Source organism: Mesocricetus auratus, unplaced genomic scaffold (assembly GCF_017639785.1).
Source record: "Mesocricetus auratus isolate SY011 unplaced genomic scaffold, BCM_Maur_2.0 Super-Scaffold_100014, whole genome shotgun sequence".
Taxonomy (NCBI): Eukaryota; Metazoa; Chordata; class Mammalia; order Rodentia; family Cricetidae; genus Mesocricetus; species Mesocricetus auratus.
This window is the reverse complement of record NW_024429197.1, coordinates 51864713-51881009: the sequence shown is the minus strand read 5'-3', so window position 1 is coordinate 51881009 and position 16297 is coordinate 51864713. Positions and strand designations below refer to the sequence as shown.

Here is a 16297-nt window from a genome sequence, read left to right as displayed (position 1 = left end):
GGGGAATATTTACTAAGCTTCTACCACTCCAGCATCCCCCCCAGACACACTCCTACGTTTATTTTAGGCCAGTAATACCACCAACTAGTTCTTCAAAATTGGCTTCATTTTAATTGAAAATCTAATCTTTCTCCAAGAACCATTAATGGCTCTATCAGCATCTTGAAAGCATTATGGGGCCTTAGTGGGAACCATCTTGCTGAATACAAACCACATGTTCAACCCACCACATGTCAGGCGGCCCTGGAATGCGGCATCTACCTGCAGATACCCTCACATTGTCGTGAGATGCTTAAGGGTGAGTGGAACAGAACTTCCCTGGCCCTCTTCTCTGATGGATGAAGTGTTAAGAAAACAGGTTCCTAAGCTCCAGCTTGCCTCACGAGACTCCTGATAACCAACAACATAGTTGAAACCACATTATTATTCAGTGTCTTGACTTCCCCCACCAGCAACTATTATATATATATTCCACAAGACCCTGAAAAACCTCAGAATTCCACATGACAAACTATTCACACACCAGTAAAGCCCTTCAGGGCCAGAGTGTCATGTGGGTAATTGGCAAGAACCTCTTTAAACAGGATTCCATTCAATAATAATGTCCTTTAAGAAAAGAAAGAAAAAAAACTTCACTAAGCCCAAAGCTGAGCATCAAGTAATTACACTCTCAATCTTTTAAATTGCACAGTGTTTTGAAAATGTCACAAATTACAACCAAATGCTGCTGAAAATCTTTTATTGGTGGATTCTTTTCTCTCTCCTTCTCTCTCCCTCTCTCCTCTCTCTCACTCTCCTCTCTCTCACACACTCTCTCTCTCTCTCTCTCTCTCTCTCTCTCTCTCTCTCTCTCTCTCTCTCTCTCTTTCTCCCTCTCTCCCTCTCCACAGGAAATATACTGGACATGAGCAGAAAATGAAAGGTTTGAATATTTTCCTAACAGAATTAATATAAACAAAACACATAAGCAAAATAGAAATGGCATCCATTGAAATGCACATATTTAATTATCGAGGTCTTTGGTTTCTTTCCTTGACAGCCCTCTTTGGAAAAACAGACAGTAATAAGTGGCCAGAAAATGCAGAGATTACTGGGGAAAGACTTACTAAAACAGCAAATTTTCATGGGACTTAAGTCACTCAAGGGGCAATAAGCCTAGAAATGAAGCGAGGGTATAGTACTTCTTACATTCAGAAAGTGACTCAGAACTGGCCCAAAGGCAAGGTAAATGCCATGGTCCGTCCCAAAACCTCATTCCTGCTCCTGGCTGGGGCCTGTGGGATAACTGGAAGGATGGGGATTTGGATATAACTATTGCCAAACACTGTCATCTAGAGCCCTGAAAGCAGCGGTTCACAACTATTCATTCATTTACTCCTTGCTTATACACCTCTGCTATGGTTCCCTGGCCTAAAATGCTGGGAATGTGACTTTAAGACACAGCTTTGGAAGTCATAGTGTCATAGAGGAGATCAAACAAACCATTCACATTTTTAAAAATATAAGCATTTGTTAAAGTTTGAATCACACCTTCCACTCCAAATGCAAATATTAAAATTTAATCTCCATTGTAGCGGTATGAAGAGGAAGGGCCTTTCGAGAAATGATTAGGTCATAAGAGCCCTATCCTCATGAATGGAGTGTTCCCTTAAAAGAGCTAGAGGGAACTCACTCGGGCCCTTTATTCCTTCCCTTTCACCTTGTGAAGGCAATGCAACCAAATACCATCTTGGAACTCATGACTCTTGCCAGACTCTGAACCTACTGATGCCTCAATCAATGACTTCCCAAAATCCATCACCATGAGAAATAACTTACTGTTTATAGTCTCAGGTTTGTTTCCACAGCAGCATAAATGGATAAGACGGTGTCATTTTTAAAAAGAATTATTATGACATGGAGGCTGCAAACCAGCACCTCTGAGTTCACTACATACTTAACTTGTTTTTAAACCTAGGAAAACTATGAAGTCAACTTGAGGTTGGGGGTGGGACTACCATGGATGCATGCCTGGTCGAAAGTAATCTAACTGATGCTTGACTGATGCTTTACTAATTCTATTCCAGTAGGCAAATGGTTAACAGGCACCTAAAGTTTAAGAGGAAAAGAGAAGAAAGTAGGACTGTTCCATTTTAATATAAGCCAAGGTTAAGTTTCAGTAGAGGAATAGTCTATGGTTTTACAGGGGGTGGTTTGATACGGATCTGTCTAGACAAAAGAGGAGTTCAGGAAGGCTGGAGGGAGAAGGAACTGAAACCTAGTATTTATTTTTATAATTTTTGCCTATTTATTGTATTTACTTTTATAATTTCTGCCCATATATATCACCAAATAGACTCATCAAGTTGTATTTGTGTGTGTGTGTGTGTGTGAATAATAATTAAAGAAAGAGACATGAATTTGGGAGGGAGTGAGGGGATAAGAAGGAGATGGAGAAGGAAAATGATGTGATTATATTTTATTTTTTAATTTGCAAAAAATAGCTAGATATGGTGGTACATGCTTTTAATACCAGAAGTTGGGGGACAGAGGCAGACAGATCTTTATGAGTTCAGGTCAGCCTGATCTAAATAGTGAGTTCCAGGCCAGCCAAGGCTACATAGTGAGACCTTATCTCAAAACACAAAACCAAATTGCAAAAAGTACAAATAATTTGGATGAAGAGAGAGAGATGCTTCCAGAATGTCCAAGGAAGCAAAGTTTGAATACAAGCCCACACAAGAATTAGAGGTGTGCTGAGCTACCCTGAGCATGTGTGGTCTGCTGTGGCAGATCTGAGACAGCCTCTGACAACACGCCATTGTAGACACTGAAGGACGAGCATGCCCCACAGAGGGAACCCCCTGACAGTGTTCTCTGGCAGTAAGGGTAGAGAAGAAGGGAGCTGAGGAAGGTACTTGAGGCTGAAACAGAGAGCTAGGGTAGCAGGTGCCAGAACCTACACAGCCACGGAGGAGTCGGTACAGATTTGGCATCTTACTAGACAGGGTTTCTCTGTATTGTTTTGGAGGCTGATGGTCCAGCCCGGCCTCGAACTCACAGAGATACGCCTGCCTCTGCCTCCCGAGTGCTGGGATTAAAGGCGTGCGCCACCACCGCCTGGCCAGATTTGGCATCTTAAGACACATAGCAACTGAGAGGACCTAAATGAGCGAGGGGGGAGGGGTTCATTTTCTAAGGCTTCCTGGCTCAAATGAAGCTTGGGAATGGATGCAAGCCCAAAGGTCAGAGATATGCTGGAGTGAATGCTCCAGTGTAGACCTAAGGAGGCAGAACCAGGGTTTTGTTAGAGGATGCGGCAGCACGATAGAAGGGAGAAAGTTTGAGGCATTGCTAAAAGCAGGCTGAGTGACACATCAGGTAGGAAACCACATGGGGAGGGGCAGGCAGGAGAGCTAGTAGTGGAGAAAAGGCTGAAATGTCACTGACCCAGAGGTTCGCAAAGCTGTCATCATGGGTATAGACAAGACAGCAAACCAGAAAGAGAGGGTCTGGGGTTGAACCATTTCACAGTACAGTGACATCCAGAATGTGGCTTGACAGAAGGGGGCTATAGAACAGAGGAAGACGCAGACACGAAAGACGAATCAAAAGGCAGAGGCCAGGCCACCTCAGAACCAGTCCCAGGACCGAGGAGGAAAGACCAACAACACGCAGGATTCCCTGACAAATGGACTGCAGCCCCTTAAGGAAAATCATTACATCACTTCAGCCTCCCTCCTCCTCTGTCATCCCCCACCCACACGCTTGCCTTGATTAATAAAAGCAACTCTTATCACACTCCCACAGAGGCCCCAAAATGTTCCACATGGCCTGTTCATCTTGTCTTCTTGGGACGACAGGATGCACCACAAGCATGAAGAGTTACCGATGATAAACCCACTTTCTCACTCCCTGACCTCAGGCTTAATGGCTGTGTGCCTCAGAGTGGGGACTGCTACTCTGCCGGCCCAATCCGCAGGACTGCATAGCTCGTCTCTCTACTAAAAGGTCAAAGACTGGTCACTGTGTTTCTTCACTATGTAACAGACACCAAATGAAAAGTGTGTGTTTCAAAATATCAGACAAAAAGAAGGGGAACTATTTGGAACAGGAGACCCAGAAGGGGTGGGGAGGTGTGGATAAGGGAGGGTAACAGAGAGGTGAGTGGAGTCAAAGTACGTGACGCATGTGTATAAAAACTGCCATAATGAAGCAGGCTTCTTTGTACAATTGATATATGCTAATGAAAATAAAAGGCAAGAATAAAGAGGATTTCTGAGTGTTTTCACACACACACACACACCAGAGATGTTTGAGAAGACAGTGCCTTGCCCTGGGTGACTCCATTTTGAGTACAGAGGTGGAATGAGGATGACTCTGCACTCATTTTCTTGTTGTTTTGCTGGACTTGTCCACCACTAACCATGACATACAAATGACAGCTTTCCCCTAGAAGTACAGAGATGCCACCTATAAACTTACCATAGAGCTTGGAATGTGTGAGTACATGGATATATGAAAACCACATCGGGGGCTAAGGGATGGCTCATGGTAAAGAACACTGGCTGCTCATCCAGAGCACCTGGATTCAGTTCCTACCACCCACACGATGCTTATACATACACTCGGGCAAAATATTCATAGACGTAAAAGTAAATAAACCTTTTAAAGCCATATCAGAAAAACAGGCCCAAGAACTTATCAGACATATGAAGACCAACCAAGAGTGTAATACCCTCCCTTGAACACCAAAAAGAGTAGGATCCATAACACAGCAGTAGTAATAGCCCCCACAGAACTGTCATCTGGCCACCGAGTATGTCCTTCAAGAGATCCACCAGCAAACAACTCCCACTTGTCTCCTGGATTTCAAGCTCAGCATGGTCCCCACTGCTTGATGAGGCCAAATAAATCACCTAGTCCATCCATACACCCTGTCTGCCATCAGGACCTGTCCCACACCTCTACTGCCTGCTCCTCTGCAGCTCCTACACCTCTGCAGCTCCCACACCTCTGCAGCTCGATTCTGTAGATCCTGCAGCAGCTCTCCAACTGGCCTGGTTAATAATATATCTAACCATCTACAGAGACTCTGTGCATCTGCAACAGTCCTCTGCCTTACCAAAGGGAAAGTCCCCTTTGAATCCATGGCCGCCTCAGCTCTTTTGCAGCCATTCTGAAGCCTACATATAGAGAGCTACAATTGCTGGATGATGTGTAATGCATGATCTGAGAGTTAATTGGATTGGAATAAAAGATACTGTGTTTTCCCTGGACAGCTTCAAAGGAAATCAAAACTAATTGGCCATGTGCAACCAATCAATCCAAAGTAATTTATGAATTGTTTTTCAACAAAGCACTATGAAGAGACACAAATGTGTCAGTGTTTCTGCCATAGCACACTTAAGACAAAAACATTACACAAAAAATAATAACAAATCTTAAAAATGGGAACTAGAGACATGTCCCTGGTTAAGAGCATTTCCTGCTCTTCGAGAGGACTTGAGCTCAGTTCCCAGCATCCATGTTGTACAACCACCTGTAATGCTGATTCCATGAGATGCAAAGTCCTTCTGGCTTCCTTGGGCATACCTACATATGCCTTAAACTCACATATACATAAATCAAAAGCAAATAAATACACAAATTAAAAGTAAATACATTTTTAAAACCTTACACAATGCACATATGTATCAAAATGCCACATCATACCTTATAAATGGGTATATATTATATATAAATTTAAATATACATTTTAAAAAGACTAAATAAATCTAACATATAAAGTTAAAACTGGGCAAAACTACTTTATACTATTGAATTATTATGGTAGAGTATAATAGGGCAAAAAATGTAGCTCAGGAATAGAACATTTGTCTGGGATTCTGAAGGCCCTGGGTTCACTCCCCAGCATGGCCAAAAAAAGAAAAAGAAAAAAGAAAAGTCAGCCCAATGTGTGTGTTTCACTTCTGTGGATATAGCATTTCTTGGTCAAGCACTGTTTGTGTATGTTCTGTATAAATTCATTGGTCTGTGTGATTATAATGTACTTTTCTGTATGTATGTTACATTTCAAAATTCTCTTAGATAGATGAATGTAACAATCAAATTGTAGAATCTTAATTAGCTTAAATTTGAACAGATTCCCCATTGTAAGATTCAAACAGAAAGCTAAGACAAGGATCATAAAATATAAAGTCAAGATATCACACACTTCTGCCTTCTGTGGAGTCTCTGCCATGACCACTCAGCTTTGCTACTACAGCATGGAAACCATAAAAGAGTGGATATTGCTGTGTTCCAGTAGTGAAATTCAAATATCACAATTTTCAATATGTCTTGAAATAATAACTTTTTTCAGTTAGAGAAAATTATAGAGTCATTCTTAGCTTTTCATCTGTCCAAAAATAGGTAGTGAGCCATATTTGGCTGACAAGAAGTGGCATGCTGACCTGTGCCATAAGGTAATGCACATGTAACCATTTCCTGGTGGGTCTATTGACTTAGCCTGTCCTCTCCAAAATCCTTCTCTCACCTTTGTAAGTAGGCAGATACTGTATCTTGTCACCGTTCGGAAATTTACTGTCCCGAGGTTTGATGAGACCAACTTGACAGACAGGGAGGTAGTTAAAATCATGTTTATATGTTGTGAGTAAATCCATAGTCTCTTTGCTTTGAATGTACGGGTCAGGCTGATGGAATTTCACTGGTGCCATTTTGTGAAGCCCAAAATCTCTCCTGGGAGAAGAATAAGCACATGTCATTGGGGTCCTTGCTTGGGAGAAGACAATGTTGTCTATTCAACTCACAGTAATTGAATTTTCTACTCCCTACCTTTTCCTCTCTCTTCTACTTTAGAACATGACACTGTAATTCACTTTTTGCCTATGTTTGGCCCCTTGACTCCTCCCCTCAAAGCCAGAAGTATCCCCTCTATCTCATTGGGCTTGTTTGCCCTTTGGTCCAGATCCTAACCTGTTTTCCCTTTGGCCATGTGACAACCTTCCCCCATCTTCCTGTTTCTGCTTCAGTTGCCTTGGTGTATCCAGAATAAATGCTGAATAAAAAGAAGACGAGCTTGACCGCCAGCTTAAAATGTCTTCCAGATAAAACCCAGCTCTCTAGTGCAATTTACAAGTTGTCCCAGACTGTCCCCTGACTTACTCCCCTACCCACACCTTGTGTCAACCACAAAGCTCATTGAGGAAGAGTTCTGTTCTGCAGCTGATATTCCACCTGCCTTGCATCCAACCCCTCATGTGGGGCTAACATCTGTTTTCCAGATACACTCACTTTTCTCTCTGTTCTCAGGAGCTTCTTCTGCTAACATTTACCTCCTCTACTCAGCCTTACAGAAAACCCAGAAGAGGAAAAATATGGTAGACACACAAAGCCTTCATCTCTTTGCTGTCTGCTGTCGTCAGTGCCTCCATTGTGTCAAAGAGTAAGAAAGCAGATTGAAAAACACAGGATGTTTTACACCACAACAAAGTAATCCCTTCCCAAATCAGCCACAGTCAGGACAGGCCCAGGTGGCACCTGTCCATCACCAGGAGCTCCCAGCTGAGTCAGGCTATACTGCCCATTGCCACCGTCTCCACTGCCCATATCTCCATGCTACCAGTTCCTCCCCAAACAAACTGCTTTTTCCTAGATCCCATTAGGCCAAATAGGACAAGAGAAAAGTAGATCTTTCTCTAAAGGTGCTTGCTTGAACAGTCTCTGTCAATGGAAGGGAAAGGTTTCCGGACAGGAAAACATTAGGCTAAACACTAATAAAACCTACTTCCAGGCTGAAACCCGGTGTGGCATTACTGAGCCATGCTTGAGTAGCAAGGGTGACACGCTCCACTGTAACCTGTCCTGCATGAATTATATACAGGGTTGTCAGTAAACCCAAAGCAGGTCCTGAGCGTGCTTGGTGGGATGAAGGGGCGTGGAAGCAGGAGAATTAGTCTCTTTGGGGCAGCAAGTGGGAAATGGGAGATGCTTCCGTTGAACTCCCATAACACCCTCTAGGTACATCTTAAAATAGATCTCAGTGGCAAGAACAGCATCTGCAGCCTGAGCTGCCTTCCCAGGGGCCTCACTTGGGCTAACAGCAAAGGGACACTGGTGACCCCAGCATCCGGAAGTTGATGACATAAAGGGGAGTTATGGCGGGAACAAGCTGACAAGAAGCTAAGCAAGAAACCAGGGGTCAGCTCCACACTTTTACTCTTCTTAGGTTAAGGACTCTCACGTAGTGGCTGCTCACTTAGCCAATTGCAGCAAGTCACGAGGAGACACTAAGCTGCACAGACAAACCCCTGAAACCGCCTGAGACCCCATCTAAAAACCAGTCAAGCCGAGAGTTAACTTCCTGCTGAAAGTTTATCTTCTGAAGAGAACATTCCTAAGGGAAGCTGAGGTTTTTCCACTCCCAGGGCTGGAGTGGGATTTTGAGGTGAACTTACCTTTGTTCAATGATGGCTAACTGGGCTGTGGTTCCTCTGCACTACCAAGAAATAGCTGCACTTCCAAGAAATAGCAAAAGATACCAAAGGCCAGTAATTAGGAGCAAAGTCAGATATGTCCAAGCTTGTATGCTAAGGCCTTCCATACTAAAGCTCTATTACTGCACTAAAAAAATCCTACTTCTCCTCTAAGATGCCATCTTCCAAGGGTCTCCAGACACTAAAAGCTGAAGCAGGCTTAATGCCCCTGTCTCTGGTGCATCCACAGGAATCTGCTAAGGAATGCTCACAAACTTACCAGCTCAGGGACTGTCATCAAGCTGTTCCTCAAAGACAGAGGCAGACACACAAAATACCTTGTGAGCCACATTTAAGGAATGGATTCATTACTGAATCTCCTTCCATACAAAATTCAAATTCTACTATCAATGTGCATCTATATTTGTATTTACGGACCAGCTATAGAGAACGCAAAATGATTGGAGAGGAAAAGCCTCTTACCTCAAGGGAGGATTATTTTTAAATTTAAAGTTTGATTCATTTGTATCTGGCCCAAAAAACAGTCTCAGTGGCTGAAGAGAGGGAATTTTATCAGAATTTCTGTGTTTCCTCATTAGACTTTTATGTTGGGAACACTCACTGAAACCTGTCATTAACCATGGTATAACTGCATGTCCCCAATCACACATAATCTTACAGCCCTCAAGTTCATACAAAAAGAGCTTACTTTATTCTTCCCAGATATTGCTTAAATTTAACAATTCTTTTCAACATTCAATGGCTCCTCTCTCCCTGTGGTATGTTCCCCAGGTTTAGCCTCACGGTGACTATGAATACAGAGGGAAAAAGTCACAGATCTCAGCTTCCTTCGGGTAGGTAGGTAGCTATAAAAAGCTATCCAGCACGGAAAGCCAAGAGTTAAACTAGAACTAAGTACAGGTTAAAGTGGCCCTGCTGGGGAATTCACAGCAACTTCACTTCAAATCACTTGGCTAAGCTAAAGAAAGGTGTTGGGCAAGAACAGGGAAAAGGGAAGGCAGAAATTACATAATTGCTAATGAAATCACTTGCCTGGAAGTGGGGAATGGAGAATTTTCACGGGAGCCAAGCAACAGTTACTTTTTTAACAGTTTAGTATTTATGCAAATTTCAGAACTTGTTATAGTAGCCAAGGAATCAATCATATTAAAATGTAATCTTAGGAGGCAACCCTCCATTTTTTGCCAAAGCAAATCTCTCTCTGCAACCGTTCCCCTAAATTGCCCTCCTGGGGACTTCCATCTCCTAGCCTATGGCTTCACATCGTCCCTCCTTTCTGCCGATATTTAAAATTTGCCCCAGTCTCTCCCACATTTAAAAGGAAAATAAACAAAATGTGGCATATGTGCATGCATGCGCACACACATTCGTGCACACATGTGCACTCATACACACAGGACTCCATTTTCTCTAGCACCTCTCCTCATCCCATCTCTCCTCTAGAAAGAGGCTACATGACTTCCTCTCCACCCACACATTCCCCAACCAGCAAAGGCAATTCTACTTCACATGCTAGCCAAGGCATCTCAGAATCAGTCTCTCTCACCCTTAGCCTGCTGCATAGATAAATCAGTCACCGTGTCTATCCCCAAATTCATGTTTAAGCATCTCTTTCCTTGGCCTCAGTCAACCCGCTTCTCATGATTTGTCCTCTTACAATCTCCTCTTACTGGGGTGGGGGTATACTCTTCATCTTTGATTTATTTCATTATTTCCCTATGTAATTTCCAAACTTCCCCAGCTCAAAAGACACCTTCTAAGGAGGCCATTCTGTCATCCTGGGCAGGGTTGGAGAGCCTTTTCCAGAACACTGACAGAGACCCCCTTCGCAGTACTGCTCCCCGTGGGACATCATCCCTGGAGCAAGTGAATCTAGTACAACACCCAGGATCCAAGTATACAATACTCTTTCTTCTTCTGCTCTTAGCTCCTCAAATCCCACTGAGGCAGGAGCTAACATCTGCCCCCATTCCATGAAGTCTAGAAGAAACCATGTGTAAACTGCTGGAAAGGACTGGAGTCAGCCCAGCCAACAGGTCCTGGGATAGAGCCACCAGGTGGGAGAAGGGGACAGCCCTGGCTCAAGTCTTTGCTGCTTCACTTCCTAAACTACTCGTGAGTCACAGCTTCCAGCCTGAAAGCAGTTGCCAGCCTGTGCCAGAAGAGGCAGCTAAAACCAGCCTGTGCCAGATTCTTTCTATTCACAAAAAAAAAAGAAAGAAAAAGAAAAAAGATAAACAAAAACCCAGAAAAGCAAATGTGAGGCGATCATGGGAAGAAGGAGCAAAAGTCAAAGTTCTACAAGTGGCTGGGCCTTGCTTGCCTCATACGCCAGAAGCAGGCTTCCGAATTAAGGATAACTGAATTGCAATGGAATTTGGGCTGCCACCCAAAACATGGAATTTGCACTTTGAGCCTAATCAAAAATTACCTGTTCAATAAACAAACAACAAAAAAAATGCTTTCCAGAAGAATGGAAAAAAAGCTAAGTCCTAAGTCTCCCAATGCAACGTTCACAACACTGCCCAGTACCAATCAAAAATGACTTGACACTCTGAGGGAAATGTGACCCATGTACATCAAGCAGACCAGACGCTGGACATAACAAAGATCTCAAAAGCAGTTACTTTAATTATACTTAGTGAGAAATGGCAAGATGAAGTCATAAGGAACTAAGAGCCAGAAAATGACAGAGAACTAAAAGCTAGTATCCAAAGAACCAAATGGAAACTCCAAAAGTTAAAGCCAGGCCTGATGGCGCACCCCTATGACACCCAAATTTCACCACTCGGGATCAAGGATGGGCATCTGATCATAAGGTTAGGCCAGCCTGAGATACAGAATGAGACCTCATCTCAAAAAAAAATCTAAAGTATACATTATCTCAGAAAAAAAATAATTCACTGGGCTTACAGAAGAGTAGAAGGCCTCCATAACTTGAACTGATTAAAAGATATCTAATCTGAGCAAAAAAGGGTAAGATTAAGAGAAACAGAACACCAGGAACGTTAAGATTCTTCATGAAATAATGGACAAGATGTCCAGAAACTCAATCAAGGGCGCACACCAAGGAAGTCAAAGGCTCCAAAGTTCCGCTGTCAAGCTAGTGTTGAGGACCTCATCTGCTTGGCTTGTCAGTCCTCAAGCCACCCTGTCACACAGGTAACATGGTGCTGTAGCTTTGAGTAGCAGAATCCAAACGTCGCCGCAAAGAAAACCCATAGGGCTCAACAAGCATGTCAAGACGCTGCTCGTTCCTGTGGCCTGCATCCTTCCTGGCTTTGGAAAAGGGCGCCAGATGTTCCTTCTCTTTTAGTTCTTTCCTCCCTTAATCTCCCTGATTTATCAATAAGTCTTATCAGTAAATGAGAGTCTCCATCAGCAATCCCACTCCACCCCACCATCCCTGCCCCCTCCCTGCCTTTAAACTAAATCCTCTCTCCTCTCTCTCCTCCCTCCCTCTCTCTCTCCCTCTCTGTCTCTCTCTCCTCTCTCTCCTCTATAGTAATAACTCTACCCTACCATCCCCATCCTTAAGTCAAATCCATCACTCCCTCCCCCCTCTCTTCTCTCCTCTCTCCCCTCCCCTCCACAAACAAACACACATGTGTGTGAGCACACACACCTCTAATCCACTCTGCCCGTGTCCCACTCCCTTTTAAGGTACTGTTTAACACTGCTGAAGCTGGTTTAGGTAACAGAAATACTGTCCCAAGTGGGGGCCCAAGTGTTTCATCCAGTGACGTGCCTAACGGGAAATGAGGCTACAAATGCAAACTTTCTTTATAATTTGATGTCAGAGCTAGCCGAACTAAAGGCAAATCCTATGCAAGAGAATTACCAAAGGCTGCAAATTTAAAAAAAAAAGGGGGGGGAGAAGAAAAAAAGGTTTTCCAGTAAAGAGGACTGGAAATCGCAGGCATTCTCCTTCTGACACCTGCTTTAAATCCCCACAATTTATGGTCAGTAAGAGCTGTGCGCAGCTGTAATCATGCCTCGTGCTGCGCTGATAGCCTTTCCAGAAGCCAGGTGTTTTTTGTGTCTGGACTTAATCACCAAGTTCAGCCAAGCCGGGACCAAATGACTTTTTCATGCAGCAGGTGGGAGTCCCAGGTCCAGCCTCAGACACTATGCAGAGTCCACCTGTAGACAGGGACATGAGCGAGGTGCTGTGGCAGCAAGGGTCCTGGGAACAGACGGGTGACAATCTGTGCAGCCCCAGAGGTAATGCAGACACAGGATGGCACACCCTCCCCCTAAAAGCCTCTAGAGGCAGGCTGCCTTGCATTCCTGAAAATAGTTCAGCTTTTCCACAGTCTGAAAATCACCCCAGCAAGCATGGATTGAGAAGCAATGAGACTGAGGTACAGGACAGTGACTGCCCTGTGAGTTAGTGCCTGGCTCCTCTTCCTACGGTATGATTTTTTAAAAAGTCCCCTGTCAGCTTCCTCCTGCCCCCCAACCTGAAGTCTCAGCTTAGGGCTTGAACTTAGGACCTTACACATAAGTGCCCTACAACAGGGTAGACCCAGCTCCTGGGTCTGCTTTTCTTCCTGCCCGTTAGTAACTGGATTCCACCCCTTTCTCTTTTTAAAGCCCTGTAATCATTAATAGTTTGGGAAATTCTTTCAGTAGCTGGGGACCTCTTGATATAAACTGGATTTATTGTTGCTGTGGCTCTGACTGAGGCCCACCTGCTGGGAAATGGTCTTATTGTTATAAATGACACAGGCAAAGATAACTTAGCTCAGGTCAGAGGTTAATTTTATGATTTGCAAAACAGCATCAGGAAAGAGGAGGGTATGTAGGGTACCAGATCCAAGAGCCTCAGAGCTGGGAAGCAGCACAGAGACCCTGCTACTTCAGGGGGTTGTTGTGTGTTTGTTCTCTCGTAAGAGTCAGACAGTGAGCAAGAACATCTGCCACATCCAAGCCTCAAGCTCCCTTTCCTATACTTCAGGACAGAAAATACCTTTCTGTCATAATGCTGCCTGAAATTAGTGCTTTTCATTTCACAATAAAGTGATCTTTGTTCCTTGAAAACTTGATGTAAGGAGATGAGAATGGCCACACCTGGGAGGAGGAAATAGAGTCTGAAGTCACCTCCCAATGCTTTCATCCCCTTCCAGCAACTGCGTCTTTGCACACATACACAGGACTCCTCCATGGTGTGGCCTGACGTCTCTTGTGAGAAGCAATGCTCGCTCAGGAGCAGCACATAGTCTTTGCCTTGAGCTCCAGACCCCTAGAGATGATGTTCTCTTAGCAAAATGAAGCCCAGACTGTAAAGTTCAGATCATTTAATAAGCTGTAGGTTGAAAAAGCAGTTGTGTGTTACACTGTTCAAATGTACCAGGAGCCAGAACAGTTGTGCTTAAAACCAAATCATTTACAACTGCTTGGTGCCAGAGAAATCCCTTGGCTACACCCCATTCTCAAGATGCCCCTGTCCAGTAGTTCTTTCCAAGCTCAGAAATCCCTTAGCTTCATTGCTCCCCCTAGGGGACCTCCTGCCCTAACCTAGACATGGCTTCTGAGTCTAGAAGACAGCACCTGTTTTTTAGATAAGAACACCTCCAAGTCAAAATCTCAAGAGAGGAAGTTTCCATTATTTTGGGAGAAAGATGTCATGCTCCACCTTGGGCCACCTGGAATCATTATTAAAACCACTCAAAATTATGATGCAAGGGTGAGCGATAGGAAGACATTCAGCAAGTTGTTCAGGCTCCTGAAACATCTAAGTGCTGTGAAGGAACAAATGGTGTACACTCCACAGCACAGAAATCTTGTTAACTCCACAGCACAGAAATCCTGCATTTGGGGAATGAGGACCTGACAACTGGGTCTGAAACCCCACCCAACTGCACTCATAAATGTTCCTCACTCCACTAGATCATCAAGCCAAGCATCATCATCATTAGGCCACTAAGAGAACTGTCCATGGAAAATGCACAGTCTTGTGATCACAGAACCCGGAGACTGAGTGTTCTCCCCAGTCCTTGGAAATGGGGACCTGCATGACACTGACAATCTCAACTTGGAAATCAACCAGAGTATATCAGAAGCAATTGAAAAATTCATTCTTTGTGTATCTTTTCATGTATCTTGAACATTTGTGGAGTCTCTAACTCAAAATCCATAGTATAGCATCAAAAGGGCCCAATGTTTAGTACTAGTCTTTTTTTTTTTAACCATCCAAGTTGTTATGGAGGCTTCCAGAAAGTCAAAAACTTTTTTCAGTAGCGGTCTTCTCCTCCTTTCCTTCTAATACAACTTCCCACCTTTAATTAGACCAGTTTAGCCTCCTAACCCCCACTTTAACAAGCAGGAATTCCTTCTCAGCAAGAGGGTGTTTGGGAACAGTTAGGCAAGCCAACAAGTAGAAGGGTATCTTTCAGAAACATCTAGCATTGAGACACTAATGTCGCACGTCCACCCTGTACTAACAGCAAGTGCTGTTATCATGACATCACACTAATCATTACTGTTTTCCTCCCAGCCATTTCCAGCTGTTAGCCTCACCTGGATGTAGTCAGGCCTTCCATTGGTATGGATCCCTTCTTGTAAACCCCCTTGGGCTTAAAGGAATGTCTGGGTAGGTACGACTCATAGATAGGGTAATTCTCGGTGTACTCGGAGAGGAGACATGGTTTCTCTGTTTTATCATAAATCTTCGTAGGGAGATGTGGACAGTGATGCCGCCTATAAAAGATACATGGACAGTTTGGTTAGTTACTTTCTTGAAAGGAGAGCATACAGCCTGAAAATGCCATGTCCTCCAAATGTGACACTGACTGCTGCCATTAAAAGTCGGAATTTAACCTTTTCTTTCCTCTATCATATTATGTGCATGTCAACACTTAAAATAGTCTAACTTTAATTGTTTTATCAAAATATGTGGATCCTAAAATTACACACAAGCATGGCTGATGTTCAGCTATCATATGTCACATTGTTGTGAACGTGTTTAAAATAGTGCATATCATTATAAATGGCTATGGTGTCAAACCTTTTTGAGGGACACTCCAACTGCTCTTTTGAGAAACCAGACTTAGACATTGGTCAGGTAGCTTCCAGGCCCCCACTCTTATCCTTGGTCAGAAGCCAGAAATGTCTTTGGTCCTGGTCCTGGTCCTGGTCCTAGGCAGGAATGCCAGGCAAGGGCTCTGGTTTGTCATCCTTATTCCTCTAAATGAGCACCCCTACGTGGAAGCTTCACATTAGGGTGCAACATAGACTCTAGTCTAGACATCAATCCCCTCTGGTGCATGGCTTTGGTACTGGACCTCTGGGTTAATTTCAGCTCACAATTTTAGGGTCTCTGCTCTTGCAGGGGAAGGATGAAGAATGTTAGGTAATTACACATGGGTTAGTACCCTTAGAGGCCATTGAGGTCCCACCATAGACCACACTTCCTATTTGTAACACTAGAAAGAAAAACACAAGTGCCCTTTTTAGCCCTCCTGGCCAAAAGGAGCTATCCCTGGCCCTGGGTGGAGACATGACATTCTGATCTGCTCCAAAGATTAGAACACTAAATATGACAGCCCCCTCCCTTAAGAACCAATCTAGTTGGACCAGACAATCACCTGGACGGGTGTTCACCAAATTACCCCTCCAAAGCTGACTCACCAGAAGTCATAGTAAAGAAATGAAACAATTATCCCTTTTTAATGAGGTAATGTACTTTCCCTTCCCAGAAGCCCCTCACTCGAAACAGCTGCTTACAGAGCCTCCCTTCATGGCTGCTCTGCTAAGTCTGCCTGCTTTTCTAAGTGTCGCTTCTCCTTTTTCTACTTTCAGAAACTGTTCAGAAGCCT

General features: G+C 43.8%; 1 protein-coding gene across 1 annotated transcript in view; it reads right to left on the bottom strand.

The window, feature by feature from the left end:
* Saxo1 (stabilizer of axonemal microtubules 1) overlaps positions 1–16297 on the bottom strand; it is a 106923-nt gene that overhangs the window by 16900 nt on the left and 73726 nt on the right. Inside the window, exons 2-3 of the mRNA XM_013116488.3 lie at positions 15000–15179; positions 6518–6720 (exon numbers count right to left, since the gene is read on the bottom strand). Of these exons, the coding sequence (XP_012971942.2) occupies positions 6518–6720; positions 15000–15179 (383 nt within the window). The remainder of the gene's footprint in view (positions 1–6517; positions 6721–14999; positions 15180–16297) is intronic.